Below are 20,399 nucleotides of genomic sequence, written 5' to 3'. Positions count from 1 at the left end.
AAACTAGAACTCTGACTTAAATTCCAAGCACACTTTAGGTGCAAGTAGCAAGACGCAACTTTCAGGAAGGAAGACGTTTTCCTCTACACTCTTAGGTTCTTCCATCTGGTCTAGGAATTAAGTTGACATGAGACAGATTTCAGGAGGAAAATCAAACAAAAGTTTAACCATTGGTATACATGGGAGAGACCCAGGAAAACTGAATAACTCCCCCAAATGGCCAAAACCCTCACTTTAAATACCATCTTCAGGTAAGAACAGAAGAGGATGTTGGGGGTACTGGTTTGGGACTCAAAGAGAAGGAAGGCAATGGACCTGGAAACGGAAAAGCAGGTGTTTGGTACACAGATGTTTGCTGGGCCAGGCAGAGACACCGGGACACAGAGCGGCTCTGATCTCTAGGCCCTGCCGAGTTTCCCCTGCCACACCTAGCCCGTATTCTTGGCAGATGTTTCTGGTGATGGCCCTGTTCTGGAAACAGGCGCTCTATCTAAATTCTTTAGGCAGCTAAGGTGGAGGTAAAAAGAAAGATTTTCTGGGACTTCCCTGGTGGTCCAGTGGTTAAGACTCCACACTTCCTGTGCAGGGGCCGTAGGTTTGATCCCTGGTCAGGGAACTAAGATCCCACATGCCGTACAGTGCAGCCAAAAAAAAAACAAAAAACAAAGACTTTGTGAGTCTTCTGTTTCTTAAAAAGAATTGACCTAAATTAATCTTCATGCCAAAGAGACACAGTTCAGGGTAGCAGATTTTGCTCCCCTCCAGAACTTATCTGTAAATGACTAAATTTACAAAGCTGCATCTTTCCCAACAAAGGTTTTCTCTGTTGACAGCCTAAAAACCAAAGGATGGAATGTTTGTTGCTCCACACAGGACTGCTATTTCACTTCCCAAAAATTCTTTTGCCTCTGCGTGCCTTCCTCTTGGTGTTTGTGTCCTTGATTCAGCGCGGAGTCTCTTTGGTGTTTGTGGAGAAGGCGACTCTGCCGCTCTCTACCTCTGTCTCTCTTGCTGTTTCTCTGTATTTTCATCTTTTCTCCATCTCCCTGCATTCCCACTCGCCCTCATCTCCACTATCCTTTATAGATATTAGATGTAAGTTTTAAATTATTTGATGTACCTTTAGAGTTTCATGTTCCCTGTACCTAGTTGGAAAGACATGAAAAGTTGTAAACATCTCTGAAAATAAACTAAATTAAGTTGCTTTCTACTTTGCTGACCCTCAACTGATTTTTTTTTTTTCCCTCTTTGGGTCAGCAACTCTCAAAAGAAAGAAAAGTTTCCCTCTCTCTGGTGTGGAAGATTGAACTAAATGTGCAGTGACCCTCAAAATCTACCCCAGAAACGAGTTCTTCCCGACAGGAGTGTGTTTCCCAGCTAGTTGCCTGTTTCTCCTCCAGTGAAGAGCAGTAACAAAATCTTCATTGAGGACTGTCCTCATTTTCCCTCTTCTTCCTTTAAATTTCATGGAATGTGTATACAGGTCACACTCTGAAGCAGGCAGTGCAACAGGGAGAGGAACCTGTTAGCTCAACTCAGGGTGTCTTACCTGCCTTGCACACAGGAGATCTCAGCAGTTGAAGGGACCTGGGAGCTATTAATAGTTGTCCATCCTGAAGGGTTTCAGGAAAAAGTTCACTTAGAATTATGGACAAGCCTCCAGACAAGCTAGTCAGTAGTGGCCCAGGTGCTAGGGTGGGTGGCTTGTTTGATTCTGTTGTGCAGAAAGCTTTACACATCAGTCCTTCCTGCACCACATAGAGGGAGGGGCCTAGTCATGTCCACAAAGATAGTCATACCTTCTTTTTTAAGCTTCATATACTCCTCGGTGACCTTCTCTTACATTGGTAGGCAAATGAAGAAATACCACTTTAGAGTATGAGAATTATTGCCTCTTTTCCAAGTTGCAGAGTTCTTAAGTGGAGGAATTTGAAAACACGTAGAAAATTGCTGACAGGAGCCAGATAAACAGCAAGGCGCAATGCTTTTTCCTTCTGCTGTGGTTTTGGCACCCCCTACTGACCAGATCCTAATTCTTCCCCGTGTAGCAAACTGCAAGAATGGGGCACTAGTTGTTATTTTGCATATAATGACAGTGGAATGCATTGTCTGTGGAAGTCGTTGCCCTTGCCTCCTGATGTACGTTTCACTTCTTTTGTAGTTTAGGTAAATATTCTCTTACCTTGTATCGGTAGATACAGCCAGATGCCCATCAAGTACAATTATATATTCCTTTAATTGGCAAAGACCTCATTACGCCATTCTTACGCACGGCATGCGATGGGATTTACTTTTTTTCACTGACACTAATGGGATTTCTTTGTAAATTTTTACCCAATGACTCATAAGGGAGAGTTACTCATGTGTAGTAGCTACAAAACAACAGGCCTGTAATCCCTCCATCTCAAAAAGAAAAATTCTAATTATTATATAATGAAAATGTTTCTCCATGGTTAAAAGATACCTGTAACTCCCATTTATCATTCTTTTTCATCTTCAATCACAGTCCCAAAAATGTCATAGAGTAATTAATGTTAATTATATCTTGACTTGAAGATGCAATTTATTTAATTTGTCAATGAGAATAGTCTTTTCTAATAGTCTGTTTAGATCATTCCTTTTAAATCTTAAAGAAAGCTTCACCAAGAAACCATGAGAGGGCAAATTTAGCATATCCTGCTCTACCTCTGTGATGGCTTCTAGTTTGCTTACAGAATATTCTTACTCATAGTGGACACTTACACACCTGCAGGCAATTCTTTCCATTTAGAAAGACATCCCAACTGAGAATCTTGCTTCTAAAACACTGCACAAATCCAAACCCAGGAGGTTGGCTTGCCCTGGTGGCAGGTAAAAAAAGAGCAACCAAGATGACCATGAATGATTTTAAGATAAATGATAATTTGGTTATTTAAAACAAAACAAGACAAAACAGAAAGTCATTATTAATCACTGTCACTGACTTGGAAGCCTGAAAGGCAGCCGGGTGGCATGAGAGCAGTCTGTATAATTAAGTAGGTGCTTTACGCTACACATTTTGACCAGGCAAATCTAATAAGTTTATCATTTGACTGCTTGTTTCCCAAGTACCTATACCTGGCCACCCTCAATTGACTCGCGCGTAGCAGCTTCCATTTGTGGCAGTCAGGCTTATTAAACAGCTCTGCTTTGTGTTTTTTCCCTAGTCCTTGAAAATAGATCCGTAAGCATTCTGCTCAGGGGTGATTTGTAAATTGCTTTACAGAAGGCTCCGGTTTCTGCTCAATCCGACTGGGGCCTTATGTTTTCTTCCAGTGTTGTTTGTCAAGGTGCACAAGTTGTTCAAAGAACCAGGTCACAATACTACATGGCAGTGCTTCTTGGCATGGATTGCTTGAAAACCTTGACTCGTTGAAGTGCCCTATGCCATCGCTATGGTTTTTCCACCACCAAAAATGGGAAGGTTTCCTTGTCTTCAGCCAAGATAAAATCATTGGGTTTTTTTCAACTGGGCCCTTCACTTTTTCACTCAACAAAATCAGATTTAAATTGTGTTAACAAAAAGAGAGGTAAGATCAACAAAGAGAATTGGCCTCCGTCTGTCTTAAAATTTTCTAAATTCTCATTTCACAGGCCTAGCTGCTCAGTACAAAACAAATCTAAGTGAAAAGTAAAAGTCTAAAAGAAATCAAGTGTCTAAAAGATTTCCAAAAGAGTAGTAATTATAACCAATATGGAGACTTGGAAACAAATACCAAATACATAGATGCCTGATATTATCTAGATGATTATACACTGAATATATTCTATTTCATCCAGGTATTTGGGCAGGTAAAGCTGCCTAAGCCTTAAGTCAGGGCCTGGATCTTGGCTCCCTGCCAGGAAACAGGGGCAGGGTAGGGGAGAGGGAATTCTCAGATTTAAGAACTTTTAAAGGGAATTTATTTATGGTCAGAGTGAGCAGCAAGGCCACTTAAGGAAACAAGAGCCAGGCCTGTACAATATAAGGCGGGTTGCCCTATATTTTGCTCCACCATGGGGTGTAAACAGCAAACCCTTCCCATAACCTGTTCGGGGCTTTACAACCACACATAGGGAGGAATGTTCATGAGGAGGGAGAAACTCCCTTATAAGATGAACTTCCAAACCAAAATTAGAAGGACAGTGAGGGGGGACTTCCCTGGTGGCTCAGTGGTTAAGAATGCGCCTGCCAATGCAGGGGACACGGGTTCGAGCCCTGGTCCGGGAAGATCCCAATTGCCGCGGAGCAGCTAAGCCCATACACCACAACTACTGAGCCCGTGCACCACAACTGCTGAGTCCGTGCACCTAGGTCCCGTGCTTTGCAACGGGGGAAGCTACCACAATGAGAAGCCCCTGCACCGCAACCAAGAGCAGTCCCCGCTCGCCACAACCAGAGGAAAGAAAAAAAAAAGACAGTGAGGAAGTCTGCCACCATAAGAGATAGTTGGCAAATACAACAAAGAGGAGAATTCACACTCTCAAAAGTTGCAATAATGGAGCAATCTGAAAAGGACTTTTAACTAAGTAGTGTAGATTTCTCAAGGATAACCTTACCTACCCCATCCTTCCCTGCTTCCTACCTGACTCCCTGACAGAATGGATTTCTAAGAAGTCAGAGAAAAAGAACAAACCGGAAGCTATGCTGTTGTTTTGTTTTGATAGCTGCTCTCAAATGTAGAGCCAAATGACCTAGCAGAGAAGAATAATTAGAATATTAATCAATTTTATTCTATTTAATAAGCTTAATTAATTTTAAGTAATGCCTTTTTTTTGGCCTTAAATCTCTGTTGTTTGTTTATTTATTATTTTTTTTTATTGGAGTAAAATGGCTTTACAGTGTTGTGTTAGTTTCTGCTGTACAATGAAGTGAATCAGCTATATGTACACCTATATCCCCTCACTCTTGGACCTCCCTCCCACTCCCCCCATCCCACCCATCTAGGCGGTCACAGAGCACTGAGCTGAGCTCCCTGTGCTATACAACAGGTTCCCACTAGCTATCTATTTTACACATAGTAGAGTATTTATGTCAAACCTAATCTCCCAGTTTGTCCCACCCTCCCCTCTCCCCACTGTGTCCACATGTCTGTTCTCTTCATCTACGTCTCTATTCCTGCCCTACAAATAGGTTCATCTGTACCATTTTTGTAGATTCCACATATATGCATTAGTATAGGGTATTTGTTTTTCTCTTTCTGGCTTACTTCACTCTGTATGACATACTCCAGGTTCATCCACATATCTACACATGACCCAATTTCATTCCTTTTTATGGCTGAGTAATATTCCACTGTAAATACATACCACATCTTCTTTATCCATTCATCTATTGTTGGACAATTTAGGTTTAAATTTTATTCTATTTAATAATGAATTATTCTCCAAAAGCTTAATTAATTTTCAGTAATGCCTTAGGTATTTTATAAATGTATTGACTTAAATTTTCACCCAGGTGTGAAATGCGGAACTCAGAGTGTTTCAATTTTAGTAAAGTGATACATTCTCTATATTCATTCTGCAGTGGAATTGCGGAGTCCTAATCCCTGGACCGCCAGGGAAGTCCCAGGAAAGCTCTTTTTTAAAGTAGAATGTCATCTAGTATATGTAGAAGAAATGATGGAGATTTGCCATTTTGCAGCATCGGAGAGGTGGTTGCTTCAGGCAGGAGTCTTCAGTGGATCCTAAGGCTGGGAGGTGGAGGTTTGATGAGCATCAAAATATTGGTGTGATTTTGGAATACCTCCCCACAAAATGCTAATCAGTTGCAAGGGGGGAAATGCTGAATACAAAGTAGAGAAGGCAGGCAGACGCCAGCATGACCCCTGATTAGAGTTATCATGGCCATTGGTCAGTGTTGAGATGAGTTCACATCACATCACACAGCTCCTGATTTGACACACTTTGAAGGTACCACACAGCATTTCAGTGTTGTTCCTGCTGAGAATACAGACCTAAATCAGGTCCTGAGGAAACATCCGATGAATCCAGGTTGAGAGTCATCCTACAAGATGTAAGGTCTGTTCTCTTTAAAGCTGTCAAGGATTTGAAAGATAGGGAAAGACTGAAGAAATGTTCTAACTTGAAGGAGTTTAAAGAAGCATGACAATTAATTGCAACATTTATTCCTGGGTAAGGTCCCGGACCAAAAGATAAAGAGACATTATTGAGAAAGTTAGCAAATTTTGAATGGGACCTGAATTGCATAGTGATGATGTGCCAGGGTTGATTTCCTTATTCGGAGGATTTTGTGCTGGTTGTTAAGAAAGTGTTCTTGTTTGGGGAAATACACACTGGAATGTTTAAGGGTAGCATGTCTACCCATTAGATAGCATGTCTGTAGTTGCTCTCAAAAGGTTCAGAAAAAGACTAATGATAATAAGTAAATATAAATTATAGATAATACCATATATATATTACATATCTTTATTATATATAAGAAAGAACAGGAAATAAGCAAATGTAATAAAATATTAACAGTGGAGGGGTCTGTGCGAAGGTGAGTTCCTTGTACTTTTCTGACTACTTTTCTAAAAGTTTGAAATTATTTCGAAATAAATTATTTTTTAAATAAATTACTTTTCAAATGAATTATTTTCTAAAAGCAAGAAAAAAATTCTAAGTGTGGCCTTGGAGGCAGAAATCAGCAATGAGCACAGACAAAGGGTCAGAGTTTGCACAGTGATTGAGCCCTTAGGTAGCTACTTTTTTCTGTTCAGTAGTCAATTCAAGTCAGGATAAATAATAAGAAATACAGCACAACAGCTTCCCAATGTACAGCATGTCAAGGTTCAAGTCCCTACTTTGGTTAGTCACCAACACTACCATTCATGGGTCATCACCCAATTAATCTTTAACCGACTCTCATGAGTAGGGACAGAGCTAGGCACGGGGGTTTATAAAAGTGTAAGATGTGGTCCCCAACCCCCAGGAACGTGATTACAAGGGAGAAACGGGATATATGTCAGTGATATTCCACAACAGTGCTCAAGCTTAATGTTGAAGAAATAGGACAGTTAATGCTGACAAGCTTTACACAAGGAAAGGATCACCCGTGAGGAGAGTAGTCAGGAAAGCGTTGGGAAAGTGGTTTGGATTCATACACTCTTAGGAGAAATGACAGGTTTCATCTACCCTGGCTGGCTTTCAGTGTCTCCTGACACACCCTCTCTGATGGAGCCCACCTCCACTTGAATACTTCTAGAAATAGTGATGCATGTTCTCCTGAGGCAGCCCATTTTCCTGTTGATAAGATCAGATTATTTGGAAAGTTCTCTTTTATGTAGAGCCAAACTGTGCCTCTTTGTACGTACTGTTGCTTTCTACTTTGGGACAACACAAAATAAGCTCAATTCATCTTCTGCCTATAACCCCTTCACATATTTGCAGACCAGTCTCATGTCTCCTCTCATTTTTCTTACTCCTGTCAAACATTTTCATTTTTTTTAACTGTTACAGATTTATTAGCTCCTTCACTAACCTAGGTGGACTAATCTGTCAGTGAATCCAAAGGATGTTCCTAGTAAGCTGTGGTCTCATTAATGAAGAATATAATGGGATTTTTACCTCTCTAAGATGGAATACCACATGCTATTAAATGCAGCCTAAGATTGCATTAGCTTTCTTTGGCAGCAGCATGGGCCATGTTGAGACTGGAATGCTCAAGTGTTTTCCATGTGAACTGCCAACCGAGTTTTTCCCCCAGCCTGAACCTATGTAGTTGATTTTATAAGTGTAGCTTTTTGCTTTACCCCTACTAGATCTCATCCTAAAATAAAGAACCGGTCCAGCTTGAAATCACTGGGAATTTTGAGTCTCATCTCATGGGTAGGGCATCCCTTTTTTATATGTGTTTTATGCAAAATCGATGAAAAATAGTACATCCAGCACTGGTTTTGTTTTTATTAAAAAAAAAAATATGACCAACCAGAGAGAGCTTAAATTCATCCCTAGAGATTCTCCCTCCAGGTTGATTGTGATCATTAATCAACTGTCTTTGTTGTGGCCTTTAACGACTACTAAAAATAGTTCTCGGGCTTCCCTGGTGGCGCAGTGGTTGAGAGTCCGCCTGCTGATGCAGGGGACACTGGTTCGTGCCCCGGTCTGGGAAGATCCCACATGCCGCAGAGCGGCTGGGCCCGTGAGCCATGGCCGCTGAGCCTGTGCGTCCGGAGCCTGTGCTCCGCAACAGGAGAGGCCACAACAGTGAGGGGCCCGCGTACTGCAAAAAAAAAAAAAAAAAAATAGTTCTCTATCCAATCCCCCTTGGTGTCATTTGAGGTGAGTTGACTGTCAGCTCTTTCACTAACTCTTGTTTTTGAAGGATCCCATTTTTTAAAGTTTCCCTACAAAATTTAATGTAAAAAAGAAGACACAACCTGACTGTGAGGCATCATCAAAACCATTACAGTTAAGAAATTCACTAACAAAAGGAGATGTATACCTCCCATGAATGAAGATGACTAAAACACACATTTAAAACACTTTCCTTGATAGGCACCAAGTGAATAGCTTGGCACTGTGAGGGAAAGGTAAAGAAATTATAAATTGAAATGGAAGGGTTGATGTAATAAAAGGCAAGCAACATCAAAATGGAATTCTTATCCCATAAACTACAGGCACTTGTTGTTACAGATAACAAAAGCCTGAAATCAGAAAGCTTTTCTTCCAACAGTGAAAGTCAGAATATAATATGACTTGAGTAATATGTTACAACTTATACATCTAATTGGTTTTTTTTTTTCCTGCTCCTCAGAATTGATCAATGTTAACATCTTGGAATATGTGCAGCCAGATTACTTTTAAGAAAAATAATTGTTTTTATAAAAGTATATATGTTGTCCTTGAGCAATCTGAGCAAAGCAGAAAACACAAAAATGAAAATTAAACATTAAATTTTAGCTAAAATTAATAGGAAAAGAAAGTACAGTGAACATAAAGTGTTTCTTCAATAAGAGAGATAATTTTCTTTAAAAAAAAAACCTCTAAATTTAAGAGATTACAAAAAACATTAAGATGTTAGAGTCCACATTTTTTATTACATGCTTTAAATGTATGTGAGGGTTTTTTTTACATTTTTTAATTGAAGTATAGTTGATTTACAATGTTTTGCCAGTCTCTGCTGTACAGCAAAGTGACTCAGTTATACACATATATACATTTTTTAATATTCTTTTCCATTATGGTTTATCCCAGGAGATTAGTTATAGTGTCCTGTGCTATACAGTAGGACCTTGTTGTTTATCCATTCTAAATGTAATAGTTTGCATCTACCACCCCCAAACTCCCACTCCATCCCTCTCCCTCCCCACTGCCCCTTGACAACCACAGGTCTGTTCTCTATGTCCGTGATTCTGTTTCTGTTTTGTAGATAGGTTCATTTGTGCCATATTTCAGATTCCACATATAAGTGATATCATGTGGTATTTGTCTTTCTCTTTCTGACTTACTTCATGTAGTATGATATATACACCGCACTTTATCTCATGTCGATGGAGTGGAAATCGTGCTGCTATGAATATAGGGGTGCATGTATCCTTCTGAATTATAGTTTTGTCCGTGTATATCCCCAGGAGTAAGATTGTTGGATCATATGGTATTTCTAGTTTCCCGAGGAACCTGCATACTGCTCTCCATAGTGGCTGCATCAACTTACATTCACACCAACAGTGTAGGAGGGTTCCCTTTTCTCCACACCCTCTCCAGCATTTCTTATTTGTAGATTTTTTAATGATGGCCATTCTGACTGGTGTGAGGTGATACCTTATTGTAGTTTTGATTTGCATTTCTCTAATAATTAGTGACGCTGAGCATCTTTTCATGTGCCTCTGGCCATCTGTGTGTCTTCTTTGGAGAAATGTCTGTTAAGGTCTTATGCTCATTTTTCAGTCAGGTTGTTTGTTTTTCTGTTGTTGAGTTGTATGAGCTATTTGTATATTTTGGAGATTAATCCCTTGTTGGTCACATCACTTGCAAATATTTTCTCCCATTCTGTAGGTTTTTTCTTTTTTTTTTTTTTGTTTTGTTTTTTGCTTTGTTTTGTTTTTGTTTTGTTTTTTATGGTTTCCTTTGCTGTGCAAAAGCTTATAAGTTTGACTAGGTCCCATTTGTTTATTTTTGTTTCTATTGCCTTGGGAGACTGACCTAAGAAAACATTGGTACAATTTATGTCAGAGAATGTTTTGCCTATGCTCTCTTCTAGGAGTTTTATGGTATCATGTCTTATGTTTAAGTCTTTAAGCCATTTTGAGTTTATTTTTGTGCATGGTGTGAGGGTGTGTTCTAACTTCACTGATGTACATGCAGTTGTTCAACTCTTCCAGCACCACTTGTGGAAGAGTCTGTCTTTATCCCATTTTATAGTCTTGCCTCCTTTGTGAAAGATTAATTGACCGTAGGTGTGTGGGTTTATTTCTGGGCTCTCTATTCTCTTCCATTGATCTATATGTCTGTTTTTATACCAATACCACACTGTTTTGATTACTGTAGCTTTGTAGTATTGTCTGAAGTCTGAGAGAGTTATGCCTCCTGCTTTATTTTTTTCCTCAGGATTGCTTTGGCAATTCTGGGTCTTTTATGGTTCCATATAAATTTTTGGATTACTTGTTCTAGTTCTGTGCAGAATGTCACGGGTAATTTGATGGGGATCACATTAAATCTGTAGATTGCTTTGGGTAGTATTGCCATTTTAACAAAATTAATTCTTCCAATCTAAAAGCATGGGATATCTTTCCATTTCTTTGAATTCTCTTTAATTTCCTTCATTAATGTTTTATAGTTCTCAGCATATAAGTCTCTCACCTCCTTGGTCAGGTTTATTCTTAGGCATTTTTTTGATATGATTTTAAAAGGTATTGTTTTTTACATTCCCTTTCTGATATTTCATTGTTAATGTAAGAAATTATGCATCTAGTTGTTGACCTAATCATTAACAGAGTGCTTAATAATTAAATCCCCTTCCCATGGTTGTTTTGACCTTTAGAGCAAAGCATAGTTTACTTTCTGACCTCTTGATATTATAGAAAACACTATAAAGCATAAAAGATTTTTTTTTTACTCTAGGAAAGTTAAGCGCTTGGTAAATATATATGTATATATTTATATTTATATTTTGAGCATCAAACCTCTGCAGTTCTAAATTTATCATTCTCTGTGGGATGAACCAACCACAAGCTAGAAAGTTTAGGAGTGTTGTTGGTCCTATTTATTGTTGCTATTTAATTACATCCAAACCCAGACATCAATTCACATCTTGAGTTCTAATTGCCTTTGAGAGTTCTGTGCACAGAACAATAGCTGGAGTGACTCTTCAGAACAGAAGTCGTAAATATAGGTTCTTCCTGATCTTAATGAATTAAAACCAAAGGAGGGGAGACAGTTTTGTTTTGAAGAAGCCATCTGTTTATTTGTGTACAGTGTTTGTATTCAAATTGCAAGAAATTCATCAAGTATAAAGCATCAGAATTCATAACACAGAAAGCAGGAGTACTGAACAAGCATACAATTTGAGAAAACCAAGTAGCTAATGAGGTTTGGAACCTCTTTAGTTTAATCTTCTCTAGTGCCAAGGAGACCTCTCTGGTGTGTGTACAGTGCTTGTCTTCCTTTGCATTGATTCTTGGTACTTCAGGGCTCAAAATGTGAATTGGTGACAAGTGCTAAGGTAATGAATTAGCAGCTGTCAGCACAGCAACTGTGCCAGCATAATCCTTGATTTAGAGCACTTCTCTGGTCCTTGGTTAACAGGCAACTGAGTTCACCAGTAATAAAATCTGTCCCAGACAGCTACACGTGCATAAAGGGATGAACATTTATTTAGGAAACAAATGTCAATTAAAAATGTCAGCCGGAATTGTATATGACTCTAGGCTTTAGGGTAGGTGCCAACTGCAAGACATTTTTAAGGACCTGAACGTGGACATTTGACTCTGCACTCATCAGTGTGATGTGTAAGCTTATAGCTAGAGCCAGCATTTTAGGCATAAAATCATCACTTCTTTTTACCTGAAGCCCTCTGAAACCATCTTCACCCCATGGCCTTCTTTGAATTTCTTCTGCATTTACATATCCTCAGCTGACTACACATAATCAAGAGTGCAAATTGCTATATTATGCCCTTAGCCTTGTTGCATGGATGATTTGTGAATGGAGATCATGTTTTCAGCTAAATGAAGGGAGTCAGCTTAGCACAATAGATAATTCCTCAACCACCCTTAGGTATCAGTTTCCCGCATCTGTTAAATAGCCGATAATACTACGTATTTGTTGAGAATAAATGAAACAATCCTTGTCAAGCGTGTAACATGGTATCTAGAATGTGAGGGGCTCGATGAGTTTTTACAAATAAGTTTTTTATATCTTTCTTGGTACTAGGGCACTGTTATCCTTATAACACCTAATGAGTGCTTGGTAGATAGATCAACAAATGAATGAAGGTACATTAAAATGAAAATCTAAATTGTGAAATCAGTGGACAGCTATTTAAAATAGAATAAGGTGACATCTTGCCAAATACAAACCACAGACATATATCATTTTGTCCAGGAATTATATGTTCCAATCTTCATTTTATAGGTGAAAATTTAAATTAAAAAATGATAAATGACATGTTAAGTCAAATGGAGCTATTCCTAGATTTTCTGCTTAGCATTATACTAAGGTGATTTGCTCTCAACTCCTTCGCTCATTTAAAAAAATCTCAGTTTGTATCTTTTCCTGTGGGTCAGTTAACCAATGGAGTATATTTTGATTATGTGACTTGCAAAAAGCCTCAGGTTTTGAAACAAACAGTTTTGTCTCCCATTACCTCTTAGCTAGGAGTACCTGTTTTTCACTTCTCATTTCATGGACATCATTCGTTCAGCAGTGACTAAAAGCACACCAGTCCACTCATCATGAGCTTTACCTATTTTCAGAAAACAGCAAAAGTATGTCCCTCCACTAGATTATAATCTATTTATGGACACAGGCTTTCCTTTTTTAACAACCTGAGATGTTTGCTTTCCACAGTTGGATAAAAGGGTAGAAAAACTGTTTTAAATACTCTCTTTAAAGAGGAAATTTTAGTGGGTGGGTTGTTGGAAAAAAACACCAATCAAAAGTCTTCTATGAGACTCCATTACAAAATTCTCAGCTGAGATTTTAATCTAAGAGCTACATTCAGTAAATGTTTATGTGCCACACAGCGTGTGAAACACAATCCTGTGAATGTTGAAGGGGATTAACCATTGTTTTTATATTGTTTTTGTTTGCTTTTGACTTGTCTTCTTTATTATGGTTTGTTTGGTTGGTTTTGTTTGACTTGTACAGAGAAATTTCTGGAATATGGCTGAATTCATAATTTTATTCCTTAGGCACTTATATGACCTTCTTATTTAACTCAAATTGCTTTTCACCATTTTATTCTCTGACACCATTTATGAAAGCCTAGTTCAGTGAGAAATAAGAGACTACCTATGTGTGAATGTAGTTTTAGAGTTTATAAACTCTCTTGGCTAAGCAAGTCCTTTCTGTTCCCAAATAAAACTGTAATATAAAGGGTGAATTTTAAAATGAATTAGTAGTCCTTATTTTAAAGAAGTAATACATGGGGCTTCCCTGGTGGCGCAGTGGTTGAGAGTCCGCCTGCCGATGCAGGGGACACGGGTTCATGCCCCGGTCCGGGAAGATCCCACATGCCGCGCAGCGGCTGCACCCGTGAGCCATGGCCGCTGAGCCTGCGCGGCCAGAGCCTGTTGCTCCGGAGAGGCCACAACAGTGAGAGGCCCGCGTACCGCAAAAAAAAAAAAAAAAAAAAAAAAAAGTAATACATGAGTAAAGTCAGACAGAGAAAGACAAATATTACTATATCATTGATATGTGGAATCTAAAAAAATGATACAAATGAACTTATTTACAAAGCAGAAAGACTCACAGCCATAGAAAACAATCTTATGGTTACCGAAGGGGAAGGCGGGAGCTACGTTAGGAGTTTGGGAGGAACTGATACACACTACTGTGTATATAAAATAAACAAGGACCTACTGTATAGCACAGGGAACTATATTCCATATCTTGTAATAACCTATAGTGGAAAAGAATCTGAAAAAGAATGTATATATATATGTATAGCTGAATCACTTTGCTGTACAGCAGAAACTAACACAACATTGTAAATCAACTATTGTTCAATAAAAAGAAGTTATATATACATATAATTTTGTCAGTGATGCTCATTACAGCATTATTTATAATTGTAATAAAATTTGCTAAAATGTTTACTAGTTTCAAAGTGATTGAAACTATTAACAGCATATTATGCAGATTATAAAAATATGTGGATAAAGGTATAAGCCTATATTAAGTAGAGAAAAAAGGAAAATCACATGTGTAGCATGTTTACAATAATGCAAAACAAGACAACCGAAAAATTATGAATCCAAAAGACAGGAGGAAATTATACTAAAATGAAAATAGGGGTTTTATCTGGACAGTCAGAAACTGAGTAGGATTTTGTTTTGTTTTGTTTTGGTCCCTTCTTTCAAATTCCCTGAATTTTCTAAATTCCCTATACTAAACATGTATCACTTTTATAATAGGAAAAAACCCCAACAAACTTCAAATTAACATGGATTTTCCTGTTTGCACTCAGCTGTAGTATTGCTTTCTAGTGAAACTGGGGAGATCTAAAAACCTTTTTGAAGAGATAATTTCAGAGCAGTCTGCCAGCAGTAGGCCCTTCCATAAGTGTCTTAAGAGAGCTAACCCCAGTGCTCCCCAGCTGAGTTCTGCTGCTCTGTGAAGGTTCACGTAATAAGTGTTTTCATCTTTTCATATTAAAAATGACCTCCTGGCCCAACTCTGAGCTTCCCAGATGACTAAGGTTTGCCGGGCACAGACTAAGACAAAATAAAGCAAAACTCCTTAGTATTTCATCCTGCACTTGGATTCTACGTTTTATTTCCACACCAGCTCACAGGCTTTGTTGTTTTGCTTTGTTTTCACTCTCCAGATCCAACAAGGGTAATGGTACCCCCTTCCAGTATGGATGTCACTGTTGGAGAAAGTATCGTTCTGCCATGCCAGGTAACCCACGATCACTCGCTAAACATCATGTTTACTTGGTCATTTAATGGACACCTGATAGACTTTGACAAAGACGGGGACCACTTTGAAAGAGTCGGAGGGGTAAGTATTAATATCAAACTATCCTCAGGAAATGCAATCAGCAACTAAAGGTCTCAAAACGGACTCAGATGAGTCGTTTAGACTAACTTTTGTTCAAACACCTTATTTCCAAAAACTCTTGGTTAATATCTGCTCCTTTTTGAGTGATGATTGCAGCCCTGCTCATTGAGCCACCTATAGGCCATGCCTTTTCTTAATCCTCATAATCCTTAACCCTACAGGTTAGTTATTCATTACTGGGTATGAATGAGAAAACTGAGGCTAATGGGAGCTATATGGCTTGCCTGGCCCTCACTGCTACTAAATTGCAGAAATCAGCTTCAAACTTCAAATCCCAAGTTCTCTGCCCCATACTGTACCATATGCCATTGAACCTGATGAAGAAAATAGCTTAAGGACAGTTTACTCAGATGCTTTTAGGCTGCTGTTTAAACACCCTTTGGCTCTTGTAGAAGACTTACCATTGTGAGGTTAGGGCTCTCTTTCTCGAATCTGAAAGTCTGATCAGATTATTTAGTATCTCCAGATAATTTGAATTCTAATCGTTGAATTTTCAAAATGCCTTACTTTCCATAAAATAGTATCATTGAACTCTTACACCAATAAGAGGTTAACTCTGGAAACAGTTTGAATCTATCACAATCATTCTCAAAAATAATTTTTCTGCCCTTGGGACTTCCCTGAAGGTCCAGTGGTTAAGACTTTACCATCCAATGCAGGGGGTGCGGGTTCAATCCCTGGTCGGGAAGCTAAGATCCCACATGCTTCACGGCCAAAAAAACCAAAACATAAAAAAAAACAGAAGCAATATTGTAACAAATTCAATAAAGACTTTAAAAATGGTCCACATCAAAAAAATCTTTAAAAAAAAATTGTTCTGCCCTTGTTCTGCCCTAACATAGCCCTACTCTCCTATTAGCAATGAAGATTCGGGGGATGGGGGGATAAATTGGGAGATTGGGATTGACATATACACACTACTATACGTAAAGTAGATAACTGATAAGGACCTATTGAATAGCACAGGGAACTCTACTCAATACTCTGTAATGACCTGTATGGGAAGAGAATCTGAAAAAGAGTGGATATATGTATGTATAACTGATTCACTTTGCTGTACACCTGAAACTAACACAACATTGTAAATCAACTGTAGTCCAATAAAAATTAAAAAAAAAAAAAACAGGTTCATTCTGGCTGCTATTATCATGGAGGAGTCCAATCAAAGACAGCAGAATATAAGCATGAGTCTGTGTTGAAAAGCCCTCCCATCCCTCATGCTCCCACAGGAATCGGATTTACTCACCTCATCTTACCCCCATCCCTTATGTTGGGAATAAATGGGCTAAGGCTTACAAATTATCCGTACGATATGTGGAGGGCCTATGTTCCTCTCAAAGATAATGCTATTCCTCTTATTTACATTCTCGCTGCCTTTGTCAAACAGTACCTCTCCACTGAATTACAGAACACCAAAAATGATCTGAGTAACTATTTTCTCAACTCTCCCAAGGACCGTATACAACTGGTACCATTTTAGATGCACGAGACAGAAGTTAATTCATTACGTCAGTGGATGGCTCGAGTCGTTAGTAATTCTCTCTTGGAGTCCTGGTTGAGGAAGGCTGGATGAAATTGCCATTATTAACCATTCTGAACCACTTTGATACGGTTCAGCCTAATAACTCTGCCCAAGTGAGAGTGATATTAACTACTTCACAAGGGCATTGAGGATATTAAATACCTTCAGGTCTAGAAAACTACATAGCGCAATGCCTAGCACAAAAGAAGTATGTGAGAAACATTAACGGTTGTATTCATTGAAGGAGGGTAACATTAATTCTAATAAAATAAGCATATATACTGAGAAAACCTTCATAGATTAAGCAGACTATTTGTTTTCAGACTAAAATAAATGTCTTGGGCATAAGAGGTAATAAAAAATAAAAATATTATCTCTCAGAATGGCACAGGCACCAACCAATCAGAACAGATGCTTGGGCAATCAAAATAGATGTCCTGCCAATCAGACAGATATGCACTTCATGCTGGACGGGCTGCACGTCAGCCAGGGCTGAGGCACAGATGGAGATACCCGTGATGGAGTCAAGCACTAGCGACCGCCTTTTGTTGAGACCTCTGTCCATGGAATCACTCTCATTAGCCTTTTTGTATGGGAAGTGTTTGTCTCTCTTGTGATACCAGTACTAGCACCAATCAACCATTGCTAAGAAGTAACTGCAAAATGCGGGACAGCACTACAAATTGTGAGAGCTAAGTGTATTAGCCACCAGGGTAATAAGTGTCTATAGGGTTAGCGCTGGATAACAGAAGAGGTAAGGAAGCAATTCTGAAGTCAAGCCCATTTCTCAGTTTCTGCTTCCTGTGTCAGCGTGGTACAGACGATGTTTGGGAGAGCCGACCTATTGCAGTGTTCGGAAGAGTTATTATTTCATTGTCCTCTGAGCGGCTTTGAGTGTTCGGTCAGGAACAGAGCAGACAGCAGTGCTGTTTTGTTCTCTTTGGTAGGAACATAAATGTAGATCTCAGTAAACAGTTTGGTCTGTATGACTTTGAAGGGAAAGAGAAAGTTACTGGAGTCTCCTTCTGTGAGACTCATACCTCAATCCCGAGTTTATTTTTTTCTTTGTTTCACTTTTACGTTAAAAACACAAATCTGGTCAAAATCTGCAAATAAGGAGAGCACACTCCAAACCACACAGTCATAAAATTCTGTTAATGGATTGCTGTGCTGAAATCTGCTGGCTACAACTGGTTTCTTTGACCTTCAAGCCCTTGTTGAATAAAACAAATTATTGAGATAGTGTAGCCATTTCCTTTAAACCACTACGACTTCCCACTTTCCCTGCACATACCCCCTTGTGAGGCATATTTTTTGTTTAAGCCTCTGTTCAAAGTCCTAGCGCATGAAATGTCTTAGGTAAAGTAGTATTAATAATCACGATGATGATGATAACTTATATTTGCAAAGTGCCTAATCATTTATCAAGCATTTGCATATATATCAGCTCTTTAATCCTCACAGAATCTCTGTGAAATATGGTAGCAATTACCCTATTTTACTAGCAATTATAAGACTTGATTAGTAAATAGTAGAATCTGGATGAGAACCCAAGTGTTATAAATGAAATATAGATTTCAGGTTTAAAAAAAAATTCACAGCTCTCCTTGAATTAGATTAAGGTCTTTGACATAATTGTTTCACAAGGAAAACTGATCGTAGCCATCCGTAATACTAGTTTAAATTTACCCTGTGCTTCACAGTTTTCAGGATTTCACATACACATAAAATCTCATTTGATTCTCACAAGCTAGCACGGTAGGCAATGCATCCTTCTTTCACAGGTCAATAAACTAAGGCCCAGAGACATTAAGAGACTCACAGGAAGTCACACAGCAGGGATCAGCCCCAGACAACTAAGTCCCCAAACTTCAGCTCTCTCTTGACGATATGCTTTTGCCTTTCTTCTAATCCTGTTTACAACTATTGGCAGTTCTGTGTCTTTCATTGCTGTGGGTAAATATGTAATATGCTGTACTGAAACCAAGGAGGAAAACTAAGTACACATTTAGAATGAGAATTAGATCTTTCCAGACTGCTGATAGTACAGCAGTCTGGTAACGAGTAGGAACTGGAGCCTGAAACCGTGTGGGCTCACATTCTGGTTCTGCCACTGATCAGCTAGGTGACTCTAGGCAAGACGAATAACCTCTTTGTGCTTGAGCTTCTTCATCTGTAAAGTAGGGATAATAAAAGTACCTACCTCACAGGACATGTCAGTATTTGGTGTAATATATGCCTGCCAGATATTAAGTACCATTAAGTATTATCCAATATTATTGTCATTTAGAAGCATAACAAGAGGGCCAAAATAACCTATGTTATCTTGTCATCCATCAAGGTTTAGAAATAAGCATAGCTTCCTGACTCTGAACCCTTGGGTGTTCGCTTGCTCAAGCAGTTGTTCTCCAAGTTTTTGATGAACAGAGCTCTGAAACCGAACTCCAAGGTGTAGCAGTGTTCTTCAGTTGAAATGCCAGCTTTGTGATGGCCTGTGGAGGCATCTCCTCACATGTATTAAAAGTCCCGTGCTGGTGAATGATGTAGAAATATTTCTAGGGCACATAGACATCCGTACCGGGATGTAATTAGCCCTATTCATCTGCTGATCAAACATACATTTGGCATTGGAAAACAAATTAGCACTGTTCCACACTAGGTGATGCAAGATTTCCTTGGAGAGTCTGGTCCTCATAATTCATTAATTCAAACCTGGGAGCAGTCAGAATGATGCCTATAAGACAGGGTTGTGCAGTAAAATAACAGATGCTTCCAAATGTGGGCTTGCCTCCCCTTTCCAAATAAAGAGTTCCCAAGTACTGCAGTGCCAGCGAAGGCTGTAGGCTGAGGGCATATCTGAAGAAACCCACAGGACTAGGTCAGCAGCTGCTTTATTACGTAAGTTTAAGTGCTTCCAGCGTGGATGGCAAACTGCTCCAGAGACACAGAGAAGCCAGACACCTGAGGTCTTGTCCTAGGTGTGTTCTGAAGATGTTGCTCTTGTTATCTCTCAGGCAGGCTCACATATTTTTAATAGGCCATGGCTTGCATCACTAATGTTTTCATCAGCCAGTGTAAAATAAATCCATTAGTTACAGTGTCCTTCATGTGATAATGGTATTTAGAGCTCATTAAAAAGTAATTGTAGCCACTTTCCCCTACTTTATCAGCAGGATTCAGCTGGTGATTTGATGATCCGGAACATCCAGCTGAAGCATGCTGGGAAATACGTCTGCATGGTCCAGACAAGTGTAGACAAGCTGTCTGCCGCTGCTGACCTGATTGTGAGAGGTATGGGAATTTTGGGTTTTGTTCTTAAAATATACTTGTGATATCTGCTCCTGCACAGAGTTCTAAAAACCTCAGTGGTTTAGAATTACAGGGGAAAAGACGATAGAAGGTAAACATTGTAAACAGTGGTTGAGAGTCTACAGAAGTCTTGTGTGCAGCTGTTTCTCGTAGGGGATCAGAAAGTGCAGAGCAAACTCAGTTACTCTGTACTGAAAATAACTCCTATAAATGCTCCCAGTACTCTGATTGATAGTGTTGGAGTTCAACACCAGAATAACTAGAACAGAATAACTTTAGATTAAGAAAAGCAAATAGCTTAAAGAAGGATGAAACTGTGCCTTTTGCTGTTTCATCTGGGCTC

The 20,399-nt window shown here is 39.0% G+C and overlaps 1 protein-coding gene across 1 annotated transcript in view; it reads left to right on the top strand.

The window, feature by feature from the left end:
- Nucleotides 1-20,399, top strand: part of CNTN4 (contactin 4) — a 984,995-nt gene that overhangs the window by 939,230 nt on the left and 25,366 nt on the right. Inside the window, exons 15-16 of the mRNA XM_032650303.1 lie at nt 14,990-15,165; nt 19,918-20,038. Coding sequence (XP_032506194.1) covers nt 14,990-15,165; nt 19,918-20,038 — 297 coding nt within the window. The remainder of the gene's footprint in view (nt 1-14,989; nt 15,166-19,917; nt 20,039-20,399) is intronic.

This window comes from Phocoena sinus, chromosome 11 (assembly GCF_008692025.1).
Source record: "Phocoena sinus isolate mPhoSin1 chromosome 11, mPhoSin1.pri, whole genome shotgun sequence".
NCBI lineage: Eukaryota > Metazoa > Chordata > Mammalia > Artiodactyla > Phocoenidae > Phocoena > Phocoena sinus.
This window is presented reverse-complemented; position numbering and strand designations above follow the sequence as displayed.